At 39.0% G+C, this 21,274-nt stretch overlaps 1 protein-coding gene across 1 annotated transcript; it reads left to right on the forward strand.

Moving 5' to 3' along the window:
* The first annotated feature begins 576 nt into the window (after positions 1-576).
* On the forward strand, positions 577-14,917 carry LOC148060125 (uncharacterized). Its single transcript, XM_087780381.1, has 8 exons — positions 577-594; positions 1,654-1,761; positions 4,361-4,468; positions 6,400-6,507; positions 8,321-8,424; positions 12,322-12,407; positions 13,844-14,200; positions 14,256-14,917. Exons 1-8 carry the CDS (start codon positions 577-579, stop codon positions 14,399-14,401), a joined length of 1,035 nt encoding a protein of 344 aa, XP_087636507.1. The 3' UTR covers positions 14,402-14,917.
* The last annotated feature ends 6,357 nt before the right edge of the window (positions 14,918-21,274 follow it).

A 21,274-nucleotide genomic window follows, 5' to 3' on the forward strand; every position in this document is an offset into this window, starting at 1 on the left:
TTCTCGTCCAAAATGTCGCTTCATTGAAACTCCTTGATCAAATGTCAAGTAAGGGTCCTTCCCATTTATCTTCTCATTCCTCAAGCTCAAAAACCGTGCCTCAAAAGTTGAGGAACGAGTGTGAGCTTCCACACTTTTCTGGACGTGAGGGTATCCCAGAATGCCTTGGGAATCGAGGCTGAAATCAACAGTGGCTTAAACCAGGAAAACACCGAGCTACAAATGTAGGTATTATCTTAGTTAATAGAGATGTAAAAAAGAAAAATCTTGGTGGTGAAGTTGTTTTATTAAGATACAAGTGACATTCACTGACATTTATGTAAAATGTACAAATATTACACAGTAATTTGTAACGTTAATGATTTGATGTTTCTCATGTTGACCATCTTAAGGGCCGTGTAATGTGATTTCCACAGAATATGTTCATTAAAAGCTACAGAAAAGAAAGCTGACGGGTTTCCCACACGCAAGCTCAAAGAACTTGTGGCTTGTGAACGGTTCATATTACGAAGATACTGCTGGGTATATAGTGAGAAAGCATTGGTTTTGTTTCTTAAACATTCATCATTTCAAGTCATGCCTGGAAAACTTCAGGTCTCCATTAGCACCTTCTGTATGTTTAACTCACATCTAGAGTAGACGTGATGACACGCACACATATGTCGGTTCAATGATTTAAAAGTTTCACAAACAACATCTTGTCGTTGTCAAGAGAAACTCAAACGTCAGCGTGTCAACCACACAGAAACATTGTTTCCAAGGAGGTGGCGAGACGCTACAGCGCAGAAAGGAAGTGGTAGATGAGCAACTTTCAAATGCACTCAGATTCTGCAACGGCTTTCGCTGCTGCTCTACTTTCCAGATAACATCAGAGAGAATCTCACGCTTGTTTGATTGACAGACATGGCTTCAAGTTAGAGGTGCTGATCCTCATTCCTGACAAAACAAACTGCTGGGAAAAATCCTTAACTTAATATATCAGTCGACGAAGTCATTTAGTGTCGTTAACAGATGTAGTTCTAGTCGTTGACATTTCACTGTATTTGAAACTCAAGAGTTGCTGCATTCTTCAGTTTGACCAGCAGGAGTGAATATTCTTGTTTGTCTCCGGCATTAGAAGATAAACAACAAACATCAGCTGCTTAAAAACCAACACAAACAAACAAGTATTAACCCATTTGTTGTGTAGTTCAGTCAGAATACAAAACATTTCTCAAATAATTCATTTGAAATGTTCAATGAAATGGCCAAGATGATGCTGTATAGATATTGTAAAACAAACAAATGAAGTGTTGCAGTAGGAAGGATCCAGATGGTGTAATGAAGGTTAACTCCAGCAGGTGGAGTAATTACTCTTTTGCATATACACTCTTAAAGTGTCCTGAATCTGCTTTTACAACAATAATCTGATAAAAAAAAATTACTTCCTTGGTAACCGTGGTTAAGAATTAAATCCTCTCGGTCTGTGGATCTATGAAGCAAAGTGAAAGTGCAAACATCAGCTTCAATCATGTAACTTTGGACAGCGACGCTTCAGAGGCTTCGTCATGTGACAGGAAGTGCTCATCAAGATCCTGGATCTGGAGCCAGAGTGATCACAGCTCAACATGTTCTCAGCTCTGGTCCTCACGATGCTCCTGCTTCTCACTGCAGGTTCACCACTTCTTCACTTCCACCTTCTCTGTGTGTCTGCTGAGGATCCCAGTGTTCCAGGGAGCAGCGCTGCAGTGCAGCAGCCTGCTGAACTACTGCTGCACGTGGGTCACACTACTGACATACAATGTCAAGCAAGTGGTCTAGGAAGCTTTACGGATATGTTGTGGCATTATCAGATGACAAGAGGAGAACTGGCATTATTTCTCCGGATGCACAACTGGGGTATGAGACAAGAAAATTTTCGCCTTGATAAAGTTGAAGGAAAGATGCCATTTTCGGACGGAGGAGTGTTAACAGTGAAGAACCTGCAGCCAAATGATTCTGGAGTTTATTTTTGCTCATTTCTTACCACGGTGACACAAAAGTTGGCCAGGATACACAAAAACAACACACGTGTGCAGCAGACCACAAACACTCCGCAGCATCTGAGCTCACAACCAAGTCAATCACTGATCAGTTTATCAGTCTTTTCACTCTTTAAATCCACAAAATTCTTTCACTCAACTTCACAATATGGTCGACTGACTTCTAAGCTTCCATCACACACTTTTCTCTGTATGTTTTTACTTTGTGTGCGTCAGCGTCCACACTTTCTGACCAAGACATGATTCCTCTCTATACATTTAATGATAGATGCTGTCAATCAAAGACAAACTATTGTTATTTTCATTTTCACAAAAGTGTAGAGAAACGTTTGGTAACTCTACAAAAGCTTGCAGAAGACAATTGCACAGAGGTCAACAAGGACGCTAGTGAAGAGAGTATTTTGTTCCACACATGAGGGGATGACAAACAATTAGCTTGAGATCAAGAGACCAACAATCATTCGCTTCCATCTAGAATTGGAAACTTTAAAAACAACCACGATAATAGTCAGTTCATTTTTACATAAACTTGTAGCAGCATTTCTCACATTTCTTTTCAGTGCAAAACAGGATAAAGGCCCAATTTTCACCATCATCACAAGTATTTGACAAATACTAGCAGTTGTTTACTCACAAGGCTTTGATATACTTTACTATTATATCACTTTATACAAACAGAGTCAATATTTTTACTCAACATGTGGGTTTAAACAGTTGACTTGCAGGTTAATATCAGTTTGAACAGTGTCAAATAAAACCTAAGCGGGTCAAGTCTGAGGATATATTCAGGACTTGTTTTCGTAAACGAGGAGGAGTTTGTGTTGATCACACTGAAGCGAGACGATCAGAGGGTTACAACGTTTACAGCCTGGGGTGTAAGTCTGGATCAGATCACTGATGGAAGGTCTGACCATGAATAGATCTGAAAGTAAGAACCAGAATTTTAAAATGGATCCTAAAAGAAACTGGCAGCCAGTGAAGAGTTTTAAGGATCTGATAAATGTGAGTTCTTCTACTAGAGCGGCTCAGAATTCTGGCTGCAGAGTTTTGTATGAACTGCAGGCGAGACGATCCTTCTTGTTTAGACAACAAAATAAACTGTTATAAAACGATTAAAACTAGTCCGTTTCTGTCGCTCCAACACGACGTCACGTCCGGGTCTTAATACTTTGCTTTATGGAGAGAAAAGGTCAAAATGCAGAGTGTACGGTCGTTTATTCGCCGCTTCAAGTCAAACAAACATACAAACTTTTACGATCGATCGGACTCGCTCTTTGCCGGCAGCTGTACAGGTCGATAGCTCCGGGAAAGACGGTCTTGGGTTATGGGTCGTCTCTACATTTAAGGGAAAGTTTCCTGTCCAGGGGGCGTCTGTTCCGGGGCAGTGGTTCTTTGATGTTAGTTTCTGTTTCGAGTCACCTGGAGAGCAACATCCTTGCTTCCCTGTTGTGTGGGCGGATTCCTTTGTCTTCCAGCCCCCCTCTTTTGGGTGTGTTCCGTGTTGCCCTTTTGTTTCACGTCCACAGGTGTGAACAGAGCAGACAGACAGTCCTTCATTAAATCGCTGAATAATCTCTAGTCTGTTTCAAGCTACCCTTGACACAGTGTATATCAGTATGAAAGTGAAATGTTGGTTGTGAATGTGTATTTAAACGTTTAAGCTCTTAGATGAGGCTAGTATTTTATACTCTATATTTTGATCATCTTTTTAGCATTAATTTAACTTATGGCGTATACGTATAGTGTAGAATAATTTCCAATCTAACAGTTACAATAGTTAAACTTGAAGACACAAACGCATGGATTATAAGTTTATAATAGAAAGTAATAAAATATTAATAAAGTCCACCAGACCTCTTGGTGAAAGTGGGGAATGAGGACCAGCTGGTCTGTAACCACCAGAAAGGGGACTAGAGATCAATGCACACAAATCTCAAGTTTTTAGTTTTAATCAAGTCTAATCTGTTTTCTGAACATCAGAACCAGTGGTTTTTAATCGAAGACACGTGACCCTCGGTTGTATCATCAAATGAACGTCCCTGAAAAGACTAAATAATTATGAGTATTAAGATATGAAAGTTAGAGTAAAGTTCTGACTTTTGATTCAGACTTTATTGGTAACTGTGTTTAAGAATTAAATCCTCTCGGTCTGTGGATCTATGAAGCAAAGTGAAAGTGCAAACATCAGCTTCAATCATGTAACTTTGGACAGCGACGCTTCAGAGGCTTCATCATGTGACAGGAAGTGCTCATCAAGATCCTGGATCTGGAGCCAGAGTGATCACAGCTCAACATGTTCTCAGCTCTGGTCCTCACGATGCTCCTGCTTCTCACTGCAGGTTCACCACTTCTTCACTTCCACCTTCTCTGTGTGTCTGCTGAGGATCCCAGTGTTCCAGGGAGCAGCGCTGCAGTGCAGCAGCCTGCTGAACTACTGCTGCACGTGGGTCACACTACTGACATACAATGTCAAGCAAGTGGTCTAGGAAGCTTTACGGATATGTTGTGGCATTATCAGATGACAAGAGGAGAACTGGCATTATTTCTCCGGATGCACAACTGGGGTACGAGACAAGAAAATTATCGCCCTGATAAAGTTGAAGCAAAGATGCCATTTTCAGACAAAGGAGTGTTAACAGTGAAGAACCTGCAGCCAAATGATTCTGGAGTTTATTTTTGCTCATTTCTTACCACGGTGACACAAAAGTTTGCCAGGATACACAAAAACAACACACGTGTGCAGCAGACCACAAACACTCCGCAGCATCTGAGCTCACAACCAAGTCAATCACTGATCAGTTTATCAGTCTTTTCACTCTTTAAATCCACAAAATTCTTTCACTCAACTTCACAATATGGTCGACTGACTTCTAAGCTTCCATCACACACTTTTCTCTGTATGTTTTTACTTTGTGTGCGTCAGCGTCCACACTTTCTGACCAAGACATGATTCCTCTCTATACATTTAATGATAGATGCTGTCAATCAAACATGAACTATTGTTATTTTCATTTTCACAAAAGTGTAGAGAAACGTTTGGTAACTCTACAAAAGCTTGCAGAAGACAATTGCACAGAGGTCAACAAGGACGCTAGTGAAGAGAGTATTTTGTTCCACACATGAGGGGCTGACAAACAATTAGCTTGAGATCAAGAGACCAACAATCATTCGCTTCCATCTAGAATCTGAAACTTTAAAAACAACCACGATAATAGTCAGTTCATTTTTACATAAACTTGTAGCAGCATTTCTCACATTTCTTTTCAGTGCAAAACAGGATAAAGGCCCAATTTTCAACATCATCACAAGTATTTGACAAATACTAGCAGTTGTTTACTCACAAGGCTTTGATATACTTTACTATTATATCACTTTATACAAACAGAGTCAATATTTTTACTCAACATGTGGGTTTAAACAGTTGACTTGCAGGTTAATATCGGTTTGAACAGTGTCAAATAAAACCTAAGCGGGTCAAGTCTGAGGATATATTCAGGACTTGTTTTCGTAAACGAGGAGGAGTTTGTGTTGATCACACTGAAGCGAGACGATCAGAGGGTTACAACGTTTACAACCTGGGGTGTAAGTCTGGATCAGATCACTGATGGAAGGTCTGACCATGAATAGATCTGAAAGTAAGAACCAGGATTTTAAAATGGATCCTAAAAGAAACTGGCAGCCAGTGAAGAGTTTGAAGGATCTGGGAAATGTGAGTTCTTCTACTAGAGTGGCTCAGAATTCTGGCTGCAGAGTTTTGTATGAACTGCAGGCGAGACGATCCTTCTTGTTTAGACACAAAATAAACAGTTACAATAGTTAAACTTGAAGACACAAACGCATGGATTATAATTATATAATAGAATGTAATAAAATATTAATAAAGTCCACCAGACCTCTTGGTGAAAGTGGGGAATGAGGACCAGCTGGTCTGTAACCACCAGAAAGGGGACTAGAGATCAATGCACAAAAATCTCAAGTCTTTAGTTTTAATCAAGTCTAATCTGTTTTCTGAACGTCAGAACCAGTGGTTTTTAATCAAAGACACGTGACCCTCGGTTGTATCATCAAATGAACGTCCCTGAAAAGACTAAATAGTTATGAGTATTAAGATATGAAAGTTAAAGTAAAGTTCTGACTTTTGATTCAGACTTTATTGGTAACCGTGGTTAAGAATTAAATCCTCTCGGTCTGTGGATCTATGAAGAAAAGTGAAAGTGCAAACATCAGCTTCAATCATGTAACTTTGGACAGCGACGCTTCAGAGGCTTCATCATGTGACAGGAAGTGCTCATCAAGATCCTGGATCTGGAGCCAGAGTGATCACAGCTCAACATGTTCTCAGCTCTGGTCCTCACGATGCTCCTGCTTCTCACTGCAGGTTCACCACTTCTTCACTTCCACCTTCTCTGTGTGTCTGCTGAGGATCCCAGTGTTCCAGGGAGCAGCGCTGCAGTGCAGCAGCCTGCTGAACTACTGCTGCACGTGGGTCACACTACTGACATACAATGTCAAGCAAGTGGTCTAGGAAGCTTTACGGATATGTTGTGGCATTATCAGTCGACAAGAGAACAACTGACATTAGTGGTTCGGCTACATTTCCTGGAAATCCGATATCCGAATTATCGCCCTGATAAAGTTGAAGCAAAGATGCCATTTTCAGACAGAGGAGTGTTAACAGTGAAGAACCTGCAGCCAAATGATTCTGGAGTTTATTTTTGCTCATTTCTTACCACGGTGACACAAAAGTTTGCCAGGATACACAAAAACAACACACGTGTGCAGCAGACCACAAACACTCCACAGCATCTGAGCTCACAACCAAGTCAATCACTGATCAGTTTATCAGTCTTTTCACTCTTTAAATCCACAAAATTCTTTCACTCAACTTCACAATATGGTCGACTGACTTCTAAGCTTCCATCACACACTTTTCTCTGTATGTTTTTACTTTGTGTGCGTCAGCGTCCACACTTTCTGACCAAGACATGATTCCTCTCTATACATTTAATGATAGATGCTGTCAATCAAACATGAACTATTGTTATTTTCATTTTCACAAAAGTGTAGAGAAACGTTTGGTAACTCTACAAAAGCTTGCAGAAGACAATTGCACAGAGGTCAACAAGGACGCTAGTGAAGAGAGTATTTTGTTCCACACATGAGGGGATGACAAACAGTTAGCTTGAGATCAAGAGACCAACAATCATTCGCTTCCATCTAGAATTGGAAACTTTAAAAACAACCACGATAATAGTCAGTTCATTTTTACATAAACTTGTAGCAGCATTTCTCACATTTCTTTTCAGTGCAAAACAGGATAAAGGCCCAATTTTCAACATCATCACAAGTATTTGACAAATACTAGCAGTTGTTTACTCACAAGGCTTTGATATACTTTACTATTATATCACTTTATACAAACAGAGTCAATATTTTTACTCAACATGTGTTGATCACACTGAAGCGAGACGATCAGAGGGTTACAACGTTTACAACCTGGGGTGTAAGTCTGGATCAGATCACTGATGGAAGGTCTGACCATGAATTGATCTGAAAGTAAGAACCAGGATTTTAAAATGATCCTGAAAGAAACTGGCAGCCAGTGAAGAGTTTTAAGGATCGGGGAAATGCGAGTTCTTCTACTAGAGCCGGTCAGAATTCTGGCTGCAGAGTTTTGTATGAACTGCAGGCGAGACGATCCTTCTTGTTTAGACACCAAAATAAACTGTTACAATAGTTAAACTTGAAGACACAAACGCATGGATTATAATTATATAATAGAACGTAATAAAATATTAATAAAGTCCACCAGACCTCTTGGTGAAAGTGGGGAATGAGGACCAGCTGGTCTGTAACCACCAGAAAGGGGACTAGAGATCAATGCACAAAAATCTCAAGTTTTTAGTTTTAATCAAATCTAATCTGTTTTCTGAACATCTGAACCAGTGGTTTTTGATCGAAGACACGTGACCCTCGGTTGTATCATCAAATGAACGTCCCTGAAAAGACTAAATAATTATGAGTATTAAGATATGAAAGTTAAAGTAAAGTTCTGACTTTTGATTCAGACTTTATTGGTAACTGTGTTTAAGAATTAAATCCTCTCGGTCTGTGGATCTATGAAGCAAAGTGAAAGTGCAAACATCAGCTTCAATCATGTAACTTTGGACAGCGACGCTTCAGAGGCTTCATCATGTGACAGGAAGTGCTCATCAAGATCCTGGATCTGGAGCCAGAGTGATCACAGCTCAACATGTTCTCAGCTCTGGTCCTCACGATGCTCCTGCTTCTCACTGCAGGTTCACCACTTCTTCACTTCCACCTTCTCTGTGTGTCTGCTGAGGATCCCAGTGTTCCAGGGAGCAGCGCTGCAGTGCAGCAGCCTGCTGAACTACTGCTGCACGTGGGTCACACTACTGACATACAATGTCAAGCAAGTGGTCAAGGAGGCTTTTTCAAAATGTTGTGGTATTATCAGTCGACAAGAGAACAACTGACATTAGTGGTTCGGATACATATCCTGGATCTCAGATATCCGAATTATCGCCCTGATAAAGTTGAAGCAAAGATGTTATTTTCAGACAGAGGAGTGTTAACAGTGAAGAACCTGCAGCCAAATGATTCTGGAGTTTACTTGTGCTCATTTCTTACCACGGTGACACAAAAGTTTGCCAGGATACACAAAAACAACACACGTGTGCAGCAGACCACAAACACTCCGCAGCATCTGAGCTCACAACCAAGTCAATCACTGATCAGTTTATCAGTCTTTTCACTCTTTAAATCCACAAAATTCTTTCACTCAACTTCACAATATGGTCGACTGACTTCTAAGCTTCCATCCATGTGCGTCTTTCTGACAAAGACATGATTTCAACACTTTTTGACGGAGGCTGTCAATCATGAGTCTCATTTTTGTCCAATATACGTCATTGAAAAGACCAAATCATTTTGTAAAACTATGAAAGTTGCAAGAAAAACTATTGAATAGGATTAAATATTATGAATACAAGACAACAACTGTTCACAGTTACCAATATAAAAACAACTCTGCCTTTCAATCCCAAACATGTATGAAAAAGTATTTTTGATTTCAGCAAATATACTTTAGATTTGTATTTATAAATAAACATCATCCAGACCTCAAGAGGATTAATACGTGTCAAACATGAGGGACATTTCAAGAGACGTGTTGAAAAACCAGGTTCGATGTGTAGCGATTTATTATTTTCAATGAGGTAAATACTGCACTTGAACGACGAAACTGATTTAAAAGGATTTGACTCACCTGCTCAACACGACGCTTCACATTGACGTCATACTATGGCGACCCCTGAACCCTTCTACGGCTCGTACAGGCTGACTTCCTATGTGCAGGTCAACAAAACACGCAATGAGTACTTTTTCATAAATGTTTACTAGTTTCCTTGACAAGAACTTACTCGACGATCCGCCTCTTCACTGGACTAGCCTTCACTTGTTAGCCTTCATGCTAGCCTTCATGCTAGCCTTCACTTGTTAGCCTCCATGCTAGCCTCCATGCTAGCCTTCATGCTAGCCTTCATGCTAGCCTCCATGCTAGCCTTCATGCTAGCCTTCATGCTAGCCTCCAGGTGACTCTTACTAGCGCTCCTTGAGCTTCACAGTCACCGCATGAATCCTTGTTAAACTCGTTTTTTTCAACCTTAATGTCAAAACACTTTTATGTTTTATATTTTCTCTTCATAGCAGTTGGTAAACAATGTTGTGGCGTTTCCGCGCCACTTCTGTCTGGCCACGCCCTTCAATCAGGCCACCTGAGAGGCTGGAGCCTGATTGGCCATCGAGCTTGATTGACACCGTGAATGAAACGTTCAATTTAAAAAAACAACAACATTAAATCAAATCAACTTCAAAATAACACAAAATAAAGTCGCTCAAACCAACGTGTAAATAATAAGATGACGATCTACTATTTTAAAATAAACGCTTGTTGTTTTATTATAGAAAATATTCTCATATTAATCCCGTTTAAACAGACCGGAAGTCAAATGCATCACTTTTTTTTCTTTTTTTATATCAACTTTATTGTAAACTTCCTGTTAATACAGCGCGATTCAAACCATACGATTATAAAGATGTACAAAATAAAACACATAAAAAGTATTTACTAAACTAACACTAGCAGGTGCAGTATACGTTTAAGTAAATATCTTAAGTTAATGCCAGCGTTAATGGTCGTCCATGTCTTTTGTTTGGTCAAAGGTTTTTAAAAGCATTGTTGCTACTCAATAAAAAAAACGGATTTAGAATATTTTTATTTATTATTCAAGTTTGTCGATATGAAATTAGGTTTTATTATTATTACCTGGTTAATAATAAAATATGTAAGAGAAACAAAACGGAGTATTTCAGAGAAAAACGACCGCTGGTAAAGATGACTCACTTCCTGTCACATGACGTTGTGCTCATCGTACTAGTCTCTGGGTCGAAGAGACAGATCTTCTGCATGATGGTTGTTCAGAGCCTGTGTTTGCTGGTTCTGCTCCACTCTGGTGCTGCAGGTCTCAGTGTCAACCTTCTCCAGTCGGAGGATCTACTGAGTCCATCTGGAGACTCGGAGGAGTTGAGGGGTCGCTTGGGTTCAGTCTAGGCTGACGTCTACTCATGTTGAAGCTCCAAACATTTGGAATCTTCTCATCAGTCCAGTGACGGTCGACGACACCTCCAGAAGTCAGTGACTCGACCGGAGCAGCAGGACTGACGAGAAGCACCTTCTGACCTCGACACGTTCCATGAAATTAAAAACATTCTCTGGAGAGGTTTTCAGTTTGTTGATCAACTCTGGATCTGAAGGTCATGGTCTCGTCTGGCGAGAGACTCGGACCGGACCCCACAGAGCGGGGCCAGGGCCAAGAGATGGTTTGGGTTCTTCAGGAAGGTCACGTGACGTCACTCGATAGAAACCGACCCTCGTCTTCTTCACGCCTCAACGTTCCTTTTCCTGAAAGTGCCGGGAAGCGTGAGCCGACACTGAAGGTTTGAACCTGAAGCAGAAGTTCTTGAGTGACGAGGGATCACTGTGGGGGGCCCACGGTGGTACGAACGCCTGAGACGCTGAACAAGAACCTCCTCCCGCTGAGAACCAGCAGACGTTTGAAGGTGAGTCTCAACGTTCGGATCTTCTGAACCCACTGGACACCTGCAGCTGCAGAACAACATTCTCCTGAAAAGTTTGGTTTTTGAGGTTTTGGAGTTTAGAATAATGACGAAGAGAAACGTTTAAGTTGTGTTTGAACGAGTGTTTGTGTTTGAACGTGTGTTTGAACGTGTGTAGACGAGTCAAGTTCTTGTGTTTGAACGTGTGCAGACGAGTCAAGTTCTTGTGTTTGAACGTGTGCAGACGAGTCAAGTTCTTGTGTTTGAACGTGTGTTTGAACGAGTGTTTGAACGAGTGTTTGTGTTTGAACGTGTGTAGACGAGTCAAGTTCTTGTGTTTGAACGTGTGTTTGAACGTGTGTAGACGAGTCAAGTTCTTGTGTTTGAACGTGTGCAGACGAGTCAAGTTCTTGTGTTTGAACGTGTGTTTGAACGTGTGTTTGAACGTGTGCAGACGAGTCAAGTTCTTGTGTTTGAACGTGTGCAGACGAGTCAAGTTCTTGTGTTTGAACGTGTGTAAACGAGTCAAGTTCTTGTGTTTGAACGTGTGCAGACGAGTCGAGTTCTTGTGTTTGAACGTGTGTTTGAACGTGTGTTTGAACGTGTGCAGACGAGTCAAGTTCTTGTGTTTGAACGTGTGTTTGAACGTGTGTTTGAACGTGTGCAGACGAGTCAAGTTCTTGTGTTTGAACGTGTGCAGACGAGTCGAGTTCTTGTGTTTGAACGTGTGTTTGAACGTGTGTTTGAACGTGTGCAGACGAGTCAAGTTCTTGTGTTTGAACGTGTGTTTGAACGTGTGTTTGAACGTGTGCAGACGAGTCAAGTTCTTGTGTTTGAACGTGTGTTTGAACGTGTGCAGACGAGTCAAGTTCTTGTGTTTGAACGTGTGTTTGAACGTGTGTAGACGAGTCAAGTTCTTGTGTTTGAACGTGTGTTTGAACGTGTGCAGACGAGTCGAGTTCTTGTGTTTGAACGTGTGTTTGAACGTGTGTTTGAACGTGTGCAGACGAGTCAAGTTCTTGTGTTTGAACGTGTGCAGACGAGTCAAGTTCTTGTGTTTGAACGTGTGTTTGAACGTGTGCAGACGAGTCAAGTTCTTGTGTTTGAACGTGTGTTTGAACGTGTGCAGACGAGTCAAGTTCTTGTGTTTGAACGTGTGCAGACGAGTCAAGAGTTTCAAGTTTGGCGTCAGACACTGTGACGAGAACAAAGCATACTTCGGAGAAGGAACCAAACTCACAGTTTTAGGTAAATATGTTTTTATTTCATGTTATTCTTTTGATATTCTGTTGATATTCTTCAGTATTTAGTAGCTCAACATACTTTTGGAAACATTTGAAAAAGAAAATGTAACTTTTGAAAGTTCTTGTTGAAGGTATTTAAAAAAAAGAAAATAAGTTTTGTATAAGTTCAGGTGGATTTTCACGTAATAAACATGTTGAAATTAAAGTTAAGTCACGAACATGTGTTTAAAAATGTACTGAGAATCCTCAGGAGTTTACTGACGGTTCTCATGAAGTTTATTTACGAATATAACTATGTACTAAATTTGCTACTTTTGGTTTAGTTTGAAACATGAAAAAGTTTCGAGACATTTGATGAATATTGATATAATTAAACATTTATATTTTAAAATCTCATTCTTAGATGGATATATTAAAATGTGTTCAAATAAATGATTAGATAAATAATTACTTTGTTCAAATGTGTTAAGTTATAAGTAAATTAAAATAATGAAAACTATTAATTTAAACACTATTTTGTCAAAGGAAAGTAAACAAAAGCTTAAACCAATTATATAAATATTGATATAATTAAAAAGCTTTATATTTTAAAATGAAATTCTTGGCAGAATTTATTTAAATGTATTAAATTAAATACAGTTTTCATTCGATTAAATAATTTATTTTGTTGTGTTGAAGAATTAAAGTTCAGAAATAAAATAAAAAGTTGAAATAATATTTTTCCATCAATTATTGGAACAAAAGTTGTCGGAGAATATATTAAAATGTGTTGAATTTAATACATCATTATTTTTAATAATAATAATAATAATAGTAATAATTATTGGAGCAAAAGTTGACCTAAATAATGGATAAAAACATCATTTTGTTGATGGAAAGTAAACAAAATATTGATAATTAAACAGCTTTAAATTTAAAAAATGTAATTATTGGCAGAATATATATTAAAATGTGTTGAATTTAATAATTTAAATAAAGGTTTCATTCGATTAAATAATTCATTTTTTGTGTTGAAGAATTAAAGTTTTCACAAATTAAAAAAAAAAGGTTGAAAAATAAAAATAATAAAATAAAATAATATTTTTACATCAATTATTTGAACAAAAGTGAGCAGAAAAACATTTAAAAATTATAATAATATTAAAAAAGTGACTCAAATAATGAATAAAATACTGTTTTGTCAAAAGAAAGTAAACAAAAGCTTCAACACATTTTCTTAATAAAAGATTGAATTAATCATAACATTTATATTTAAAAATGTAGTTATTTTGGTGAATATATAATAAAATGTGTTGAATTAAATAAAGTTTGTATTCGATAAATCATGAGTTTGTTCCGTAGGTTTAAGAATTGAATGGATTAAGTCCAATGAAGAATAAATAAGCGTTAAATATAAGAAATAAAGGACACAAAGATGAAGAACAAAGATTGTTTCCTCAGAGCCAGGTTTGAACGTCAGCGAACCGTCAGTCAAAGTCCTGTCGCCGTCCTTCAGCCAGTGTCGGCCCGAGCGCCTGACGCTGGCGTGCGTGGCGTCCGGTTTCTACCCCGACCACGTCAGCGTGACCTGGTCCGTGGACGGGCGCGAGGTCACGGACGGCGTCTCCACCGACCCCGAGGCCGTGCGGGCGCCGTCGTCCTACAGCATCAGCAGCAGGCTCAGGGTCGCGCCCGAGGACTTCAGCGAGGGGCGGAGCTTCACCTGCAGGGTCGGCTTCTTCAACGGCGAGACCACCGTCTACGTGGAGGACTCGCTCGCAGGTGTGGTCACAGGTCAAAGGTCGAGCATCAGCAGAGGTAACTATGGGCACGTCCTGCGTCTGGTGGCCGAGCTGACCTTTGACCTCCACAGAGGCGTTCTTGAAGGTCACGCAGGCGGGAAAACTGTCCTACGTGGTGTTGATCTGCAAGAGCGTCGTGTACGGACTCTTCGTCGCGCTGCTGCTGTGGAGGGTCAAGGTCAGAGGTCAAGTCCACGCGCTGGTGTCACCAGATTAAAAAACTCTTTCTTCTCCTTCAGCGCCTCGCGTGATCCTCCACGACGGTTTGAAACCCTCTCTTGAGCAAGGCAGCGTCTCACAGGTTTCAACTCAAGCTCCAGAGTTTGTGTTTCACTCGTTTATGACTTTATTTTTGAGTAAAATTGAAACTTATTGACGAGAATCACTAACTAATGTTTCTTCAGAGGAAAATAAACATGAAACACCTTTTAAGACGTTAATAATTGATGAAATAAGAACGAAAAATGTTATTTCTCTGGATTAAAACATTACATTTGATCAGAAAAACATGTTTTATTGTTGGTTTGAATGTCATTTTATATGAAACAAGATCTTCTCAGAAACGTTGATTTTTACAAATGTGTTTTGGTGATTAAAACATTTATTCTGGGAGAAAATAAAAAGAAGATAATTACTTAAATTTAACTTTAATATCTGATGGGTTTGTACATTTATTTAACCACATGTTTGTAACCATTTTTCTTCGTCTTTAAAAAAACTTGTTTAACTTGTATTTCTGACTCTAATGTGTTTTTTACTCACAAATGTGTTTTAAAAGAGATTTAAATGAGGTTAAATACAGAGAAGAATATCTTGAACTAAAGTAATAGTTATTTGTAAAGATGTTTCCAGACCAGGGTCATAAAGAACTTTAACAATCAAAACAATACACAGTTAAAATATATACTTTAAAAGATCAAGACACATAAGACAAACACGAGTCAAATAAAATCTGTGAAAAGCTCAAATAAAATGTCTTCAGATGTTTCTTAAAGGAGTCAGTAGATCATGAATAGATCTGAAAGTAAGAACCAGAATTTTAAAATGATCCTGAAAGAAACTGGCAGCCAGTGAAGAGTTTTAAGGAGAAATGTGAGTTCTTCTACTAGAGCGGCTCAGAATTCTGGCTGCAGAGTTTAGTATGAACTGCAGGCGAGACGATCCTTCTTGTTTAGACATGAAATAAACTGTTACAATAGTTAAACGACACAAACACATAAGATCCAGATCATGTTGTGACAACAGTTTATAGATTTTCAGTTGAAACAGTTTGTTTCAGTTTTGATCAGTTTTGAACAGTTTTGATCAGTTTTGAACAACAGACACGTTTGTCAAACACCAGGTTTCTCAGTTCGACTCAAAGACGTTAAAGTGATTCGACAGAAAAGCGTCGTTTGAGGAGGATCAGGTCCAGACCCACGAGAGAGGATGTGGTCTCGGAGAAGGTCTCGCTCGGAGAAACGACTTCACCACAACCAGAACCTGCACCTGCACCTGGAGGCCCCGAACCAGGTCCTGACGAGAGTCTGTTGATCCAGAAACATGAGAAGGAAACGTTTCTACAGCGACACAAACAAGATCTTTTTTTAAACCACCAGATTATAATAAAGGAACTTCTTATCTTTAACATGAGAAACTCTCAGAAACGAAATCTTCAAATTGAATCATGAATATTTATCTTTAGGAAGATTTTTAGAGAATTATCGTCTATAGATGTGATGTTTGAAGATTGTTATCAAACACTATTTTCAGCACTTTATTAAAACAGGACACCATATGTCCGGCAGGTGGCGCTGTTGAGTTTGAGCTGTAATGAAGTTCTGGAGACAGATTTGAGTTTAAACCTTTAAAAATAAAATAATAAAACGATAAAGAATCATTTGAAATGCTACAAAAGAAGTGATGGATGGATGGATGGATGGATGGATGGATGGATGGATGGATGGATGGATGGATGGATCAATATCATGACAGGAATAATACACAAAAATGAAATTAGCGTCAAGAAAAACAAGAAAAATATTACTATTATCGACTCAGTGTAACTTTAAACATTATTTTACTGGCAAATGTAACAAAACGAGTTCATTAAATCAACAAAAAGGTCAAAGTAGTTGCGAAGTACAAACATTTATAAGAAGAAAACAAAATGTCATTTATTTATTAGTTATTCTAACGAACAAACAGCGCCATCTTGTGACAGAATCTTCAAACATTTAATTTACCTTCGTTATACACTAGTTAAACTTAACTCGGTCTTTATACAAGCACACATCTACAATTGTAATCCATGGCGCTTTTAAACAAACAAGCACAATATCTCATTTCATTCCTGTGGTGTGACGTCACCTCTGCACGATCAGTTTATTAGCGTGTGTGACGTCACCTCTGCAGGATCAGTTTATTAGCGTGTGTGACGTCACCTCTGCAGGATCAGTTTATTAGCGTGTGTGACGTCACCTCTGCACGATCAGTTTATTAGCGTGTGTGACGTCACCTCTGCAGGATCAGTTTATTAGCGTGTGTGACGTCACCTCTGCACGATCAGTTTATTAGCGTGTGTGACGTCACCTCTGCACGATCAGTTTATTAGCGTGTGTGACGTCACCTCTGCAGGATCGCGAGTACTGTTGACAAACGTCACGTAGACGCTCATAATCGCAGTTTAATAAAAAGAAAACATATGTCCATAAATCTCATAGAAAAGCGCACCGGATTATAAAGAGGATCAAGCGAAATAGGACAGACTTTATTTTACTCATTCATAAAACAATGTCAACATTATGGAGTTGAAACACCTAAAAATATACAATATAGTCACTTTTACAGGACCTTTTAAGCATGTATTAATACGCGAGAGCCTCTTGACTTCCGCGATGCGTGAACAATCCAAGCTTCAAAAAATTAAAATTAAGCATTTTTTACCGATTTATATTCACTCTATACCTCCTTAAAGTGGTTCGAGGTCGTTAAGCACAATCGGGGGTAGAATCGCACTGTTGACATTAAACATTTCAAGTGGGCTTCATAGAATCAGAATCAGAATCAGAAATCCTTTATTTGTCCCGCGAGGGGAAATTCAGTTTAAACAACAGCAAGCGCAATACCTCAAATAAAAAAAAAGAAATAGAATAATAAAATGAAAAGAAAGATCTAAATAGAATAGAATAAAAATCTGCCCTATATTATATATACACTATCATATTTACAAAAATAACAAGAAGAAAATAACAAGAAGATAACATAGTTATAGAATTACATAGTTATAGAATTACGGTTGCCAAATGACAACAGCGACACTTCACGTCACGCTACCATGGCAACGAAGAGGTGGGCGACGCGTCAAATGTAACCCGGGTCGTTTGAATCCGACGTCGGGGGGTGCTCTGTATATTACTGGGTGACCGGGGTAGGCAAAAACCGACGTTTTTGTCCCCCCTGTAACGTCACCTTAGTGACGCCACGGGGAAATTGCACGGCGTCGGACGGTATGACGCCTCGGGTGTGAGGACGTGTTGAAAGTGTATGTAAAATATTGCACAAAAATAGTGATTTTGAAAATTTCCAAAATAAATTTGAAAAACGAACGAGTGTAGTAACTTGATATGAAGGTACTTCATAAGTCACATACGTTTGGTGACCATCAGAGTTGTAATTACAGAGTTATTACAAAGTGTATGTAAAATATAGCACAAAAATAGTGATTTTGAAAATTTCCAAAATAAATTTGAAAATACTAATGAGTGTAGTAACTTGATATGAAGGTACTTCATAAGTGACATACGTTTGGTGACCATCAGAGTTTTAATTACAAAGTTATTACAAAATGTATGTAAAATATTACACAAAAATAGTGATTTTGAAAATTTCCAAAATAAATTTGAAAAACTAATGAGTGTAGTAACTTGATATGAAGGTACTACATAAGTGACATACGTTTGGTGACCATCGGAGTTGTAATTACAAAGCTATTACAAAATGTAAATGAAATATTGCATGAAAAAAGTGATTTTGAAAATTTCCAAAATACATTTGAAAAACTAATGAGTGTAGTAACTTGATATGAAGGTACTACATAAGTGATATACGTTTGGTGACCATCAGAGTTGTAATTACAAAGTTATTACAACATGCATGTGGAAAAACAGCATAAAAATATTGATACAAAACAATTTTGAGGAAAATTTGTAAAACTAATGAGTGTAGTAACTTAATATGAAGGTACTACATAAGTGACATACGTTTGGTGATCATCAGCGCTTTCAAATACGTTTATATTACAAAATGTTTATGAAAAATTCCATGTAAATGTAGATATGAATAATGAATAGTTAATAGTTCATGTTATAAAAAAATAACTAATAACTAAAACAAAACAGTAAAATGTTTTTAAAAAATAACGATTGGAGTGACAATGTATCAAAATTATTTATTTGTGGAAAAAAATGTGTTTGAATGAATTTCTGCTGGTTAAAATCAGACAATATTTTTCAATACTACATTTTTGTCAGTGTAAGGCAGGGGTGTTTAACTGGTTTTCACCAGGGGCCACATCATCATTATTACTTATCACCTTATAAATGTAACTAAATATAAGCTAATGTAAAATAAATGTAACTACTCCTTAATGTTAAATGACTTTGAATGTATTACTTGAGGTCATAACTACTGTAAAACCAACATTGTGAGCTGCTAACAACATGTATGATGTAGTATTTTACAATACAATAAAAATGGCTGCACTCAGCCTTGCATGTGGTACTAAATACATTGTTACACATAAAAATAAGTCAAAACTTACAGCTCAAGACTAATAAGTTGCAACTGAAATAAGTCTGACAAGCAACTTTTCCTGTTGATGCACATGTGTCGTCACTTGTCATCTCAAGCAGAGAAAAAATAAATCAATTGCAGGAAAATCAGATTGTTGAGTATTTATATGTCCCAACAAGAAAGAAAGTCTCACAACCAGTTATTGGTCACGTTTTTAGGTTCCCCAGCTTATATATTGGCTGTCAGTTCTTGTGGATGAGTAGATCCTGAACACACCAAGTGGATCCTCTCCACCATCCATTGGTCATGTTATGAAAATAAGTAAACGTGAAATACTTAGCTCCGTGTTTGGTGTCAAAATGCCGGCGTAGATTGTACTCTTTGACAACCGACACTGCCTCATAACACCAAAGACACACAACCTTTCTCCTTGAAGCACAAACATGTCTTCACACCTTTCTTTAAATATCCTTCCCTCCGCATCAACTCTTCTCTTCTTGGACATTTTGCGAGGATGTATTTGTATTTCTCAAGTCCACCTGTTGGCATTGACTTGGAGACGCTGCAGCCTAGTGATGCGTCAATCGTGGGGAACATAATACGGTAGGCATGCATTGTGGGTAAATGTAGTTTTCTTTACAAGTGTTGTGAATTTTGGAAATCAGGCAGTCGGAGAATTTTAAAAGGTTAAAAACAAAATGCTTTATTTCAAGCGTAAGAGCAGATATATGCCGGCAGTCCAACGTGCACGGACCTAAGCGGAACAACCTCTCAGGTGAGCTGATGTTCCAAAAAGGATACCTAAGCAGAGTGCGCAGACTCGTTTTGTACGAGAATCTTGTGATTTACATTGGTCAAAGTCAAAGATGCAGGCGGGCGTTGTTTAGCGATACGCGGCCTGGTTGGAGCACTTGGATCCTTCCTTCGCCGTTGCTCCCCCTTACGGGTGGGTCCATCGGTGTCTCTCGGTGGCAGGCCCCAAGTCTCCTCCTTACGGGTGGGTCCATCGGTGTCTCTCGGTGTCAAGCCCCAAGTCTAATTATTATGTTCCTGTTCTGACGGTTACCAGGGTGCCGTTATCAACTGACATGCCGATGGTTGTGAAACAGGGAGGTTCCTCTCGTTGACCTCGGATCCTTCGGTGCAGTGTCGGGGCTGAGTCGCAATGTTCGTGTGTTTGTTCACCTCAGTAGATTTACAGAAAACAGAATGTTGCATAGCACTGCAGTTATATAAGCATAGCACGTATAGCACATTTGTATGAATTAATTAAAGAATATCCCCTTTAATGATTAAGACCCGCACATGTATTTTACTCATTACAAGCCAGCAGCCAGCAACTTGTGCGACACTTTTTTCTGCTGAAATCGGTCATGTGAAAGGGAGCGATTGACAGGCCAGGGACACGTGTGTGTGTGTGTGTGTGTGCGTGCGTGCGTGTGTGTGTGTGTGTGCGTGCCGCGATGAGAGCTAATGCTAACACGTAGCGTGGATGACAATCTCGGGTGGGCTGATGTTGTTGATACGAGCAGACAGACAGACAGACAGACAGACAGACAGACAGACAGACAGACAGACAGACAGACAGACAGACAGACAGACAGACTGTATGGCCCATCGCCCCCCGTTTTTTTTTTTTTTGCTCATTGGTCAAGGTAAGGCAGGCGGGCCACATAAAATCACATGGCGGGCCACATTTGGCCCGCGGGCCTTAAGTTTGACACAGATGGTGTAAGAGATGGTCCCTCATCTGATGTCGCTGCTGCGGAGGCTCTTTCAAAGGATTTTTGCTGTTTACGTGTGAGTACACGTGTAGTACATAGCTAGTGTAACAGTGATCAAAATACTTTGTGCTTTGTTATTTTTAATAACTCGCATAAAGAGGTATTAGAGCTCAAAGATGGTAAGTCTGTTAATACCGAGCCAACTTAACTTAAGTCTCCCTGGTGATATTATTATTATGATTGTTGATGAAATGTTAAGTTGGAAGCCACACATCACACATTTAAAAAGTAAGTTTAGAAGCGTCTCCATACTATGGAAGGCCCAGAAAATAGTCGATCAAAAAGCACTCTGCAGTATTTTGTATTGCGCACTAATCTCTCCACACCTTCAATACTGCGCTGAGATCTGGGGTAATACATACAAGTGTTCCACACAACCCTCGCTAATACATCAGAAAAGAGCTCTGAGAATGTAACATTACACCAGCTACAGGGCCCACACAAATCACTTATGAATAAAAACATCAGCTCAAACTTCTACTTGACCAGACTAAGAACAACGAGTAAGGATTTGTATTTGTATTTTATTAATT

The sequence above is a fragment of the Callionymus lyra genome, chromosome 18 (genome assembly GCF_982586985.1).
Source record: "Callionymus lyra chromosome 18, fCalLyr1.hap1.1, whole genome shotgun sequence".
Taxonomy (NCBI): Eukaryota; Metazoa; Chordata; class Actinopteri; order Syngnathiformes; family Callionymidae; genus Callionymus; species Callionymus lyra.

Coding starts and splice junctions, on each gene's coding strand:
- LOC148060125 (XM_087780381.1), top strand. Junction 4,469..6,399: donor TGAACTACTGCTGCACGTGG/GTCACACTACTG, acceptor TTCTCACTGCAG/GTTCACCACTTCTTCACTTC. Junction 12,408..13,843: donor AACCAAACTCACAGTTTTAG/GTAAATATGTTT, acceptor TTGTTTCCTCAG/AGCCAGGTTTGAACGTCAGC.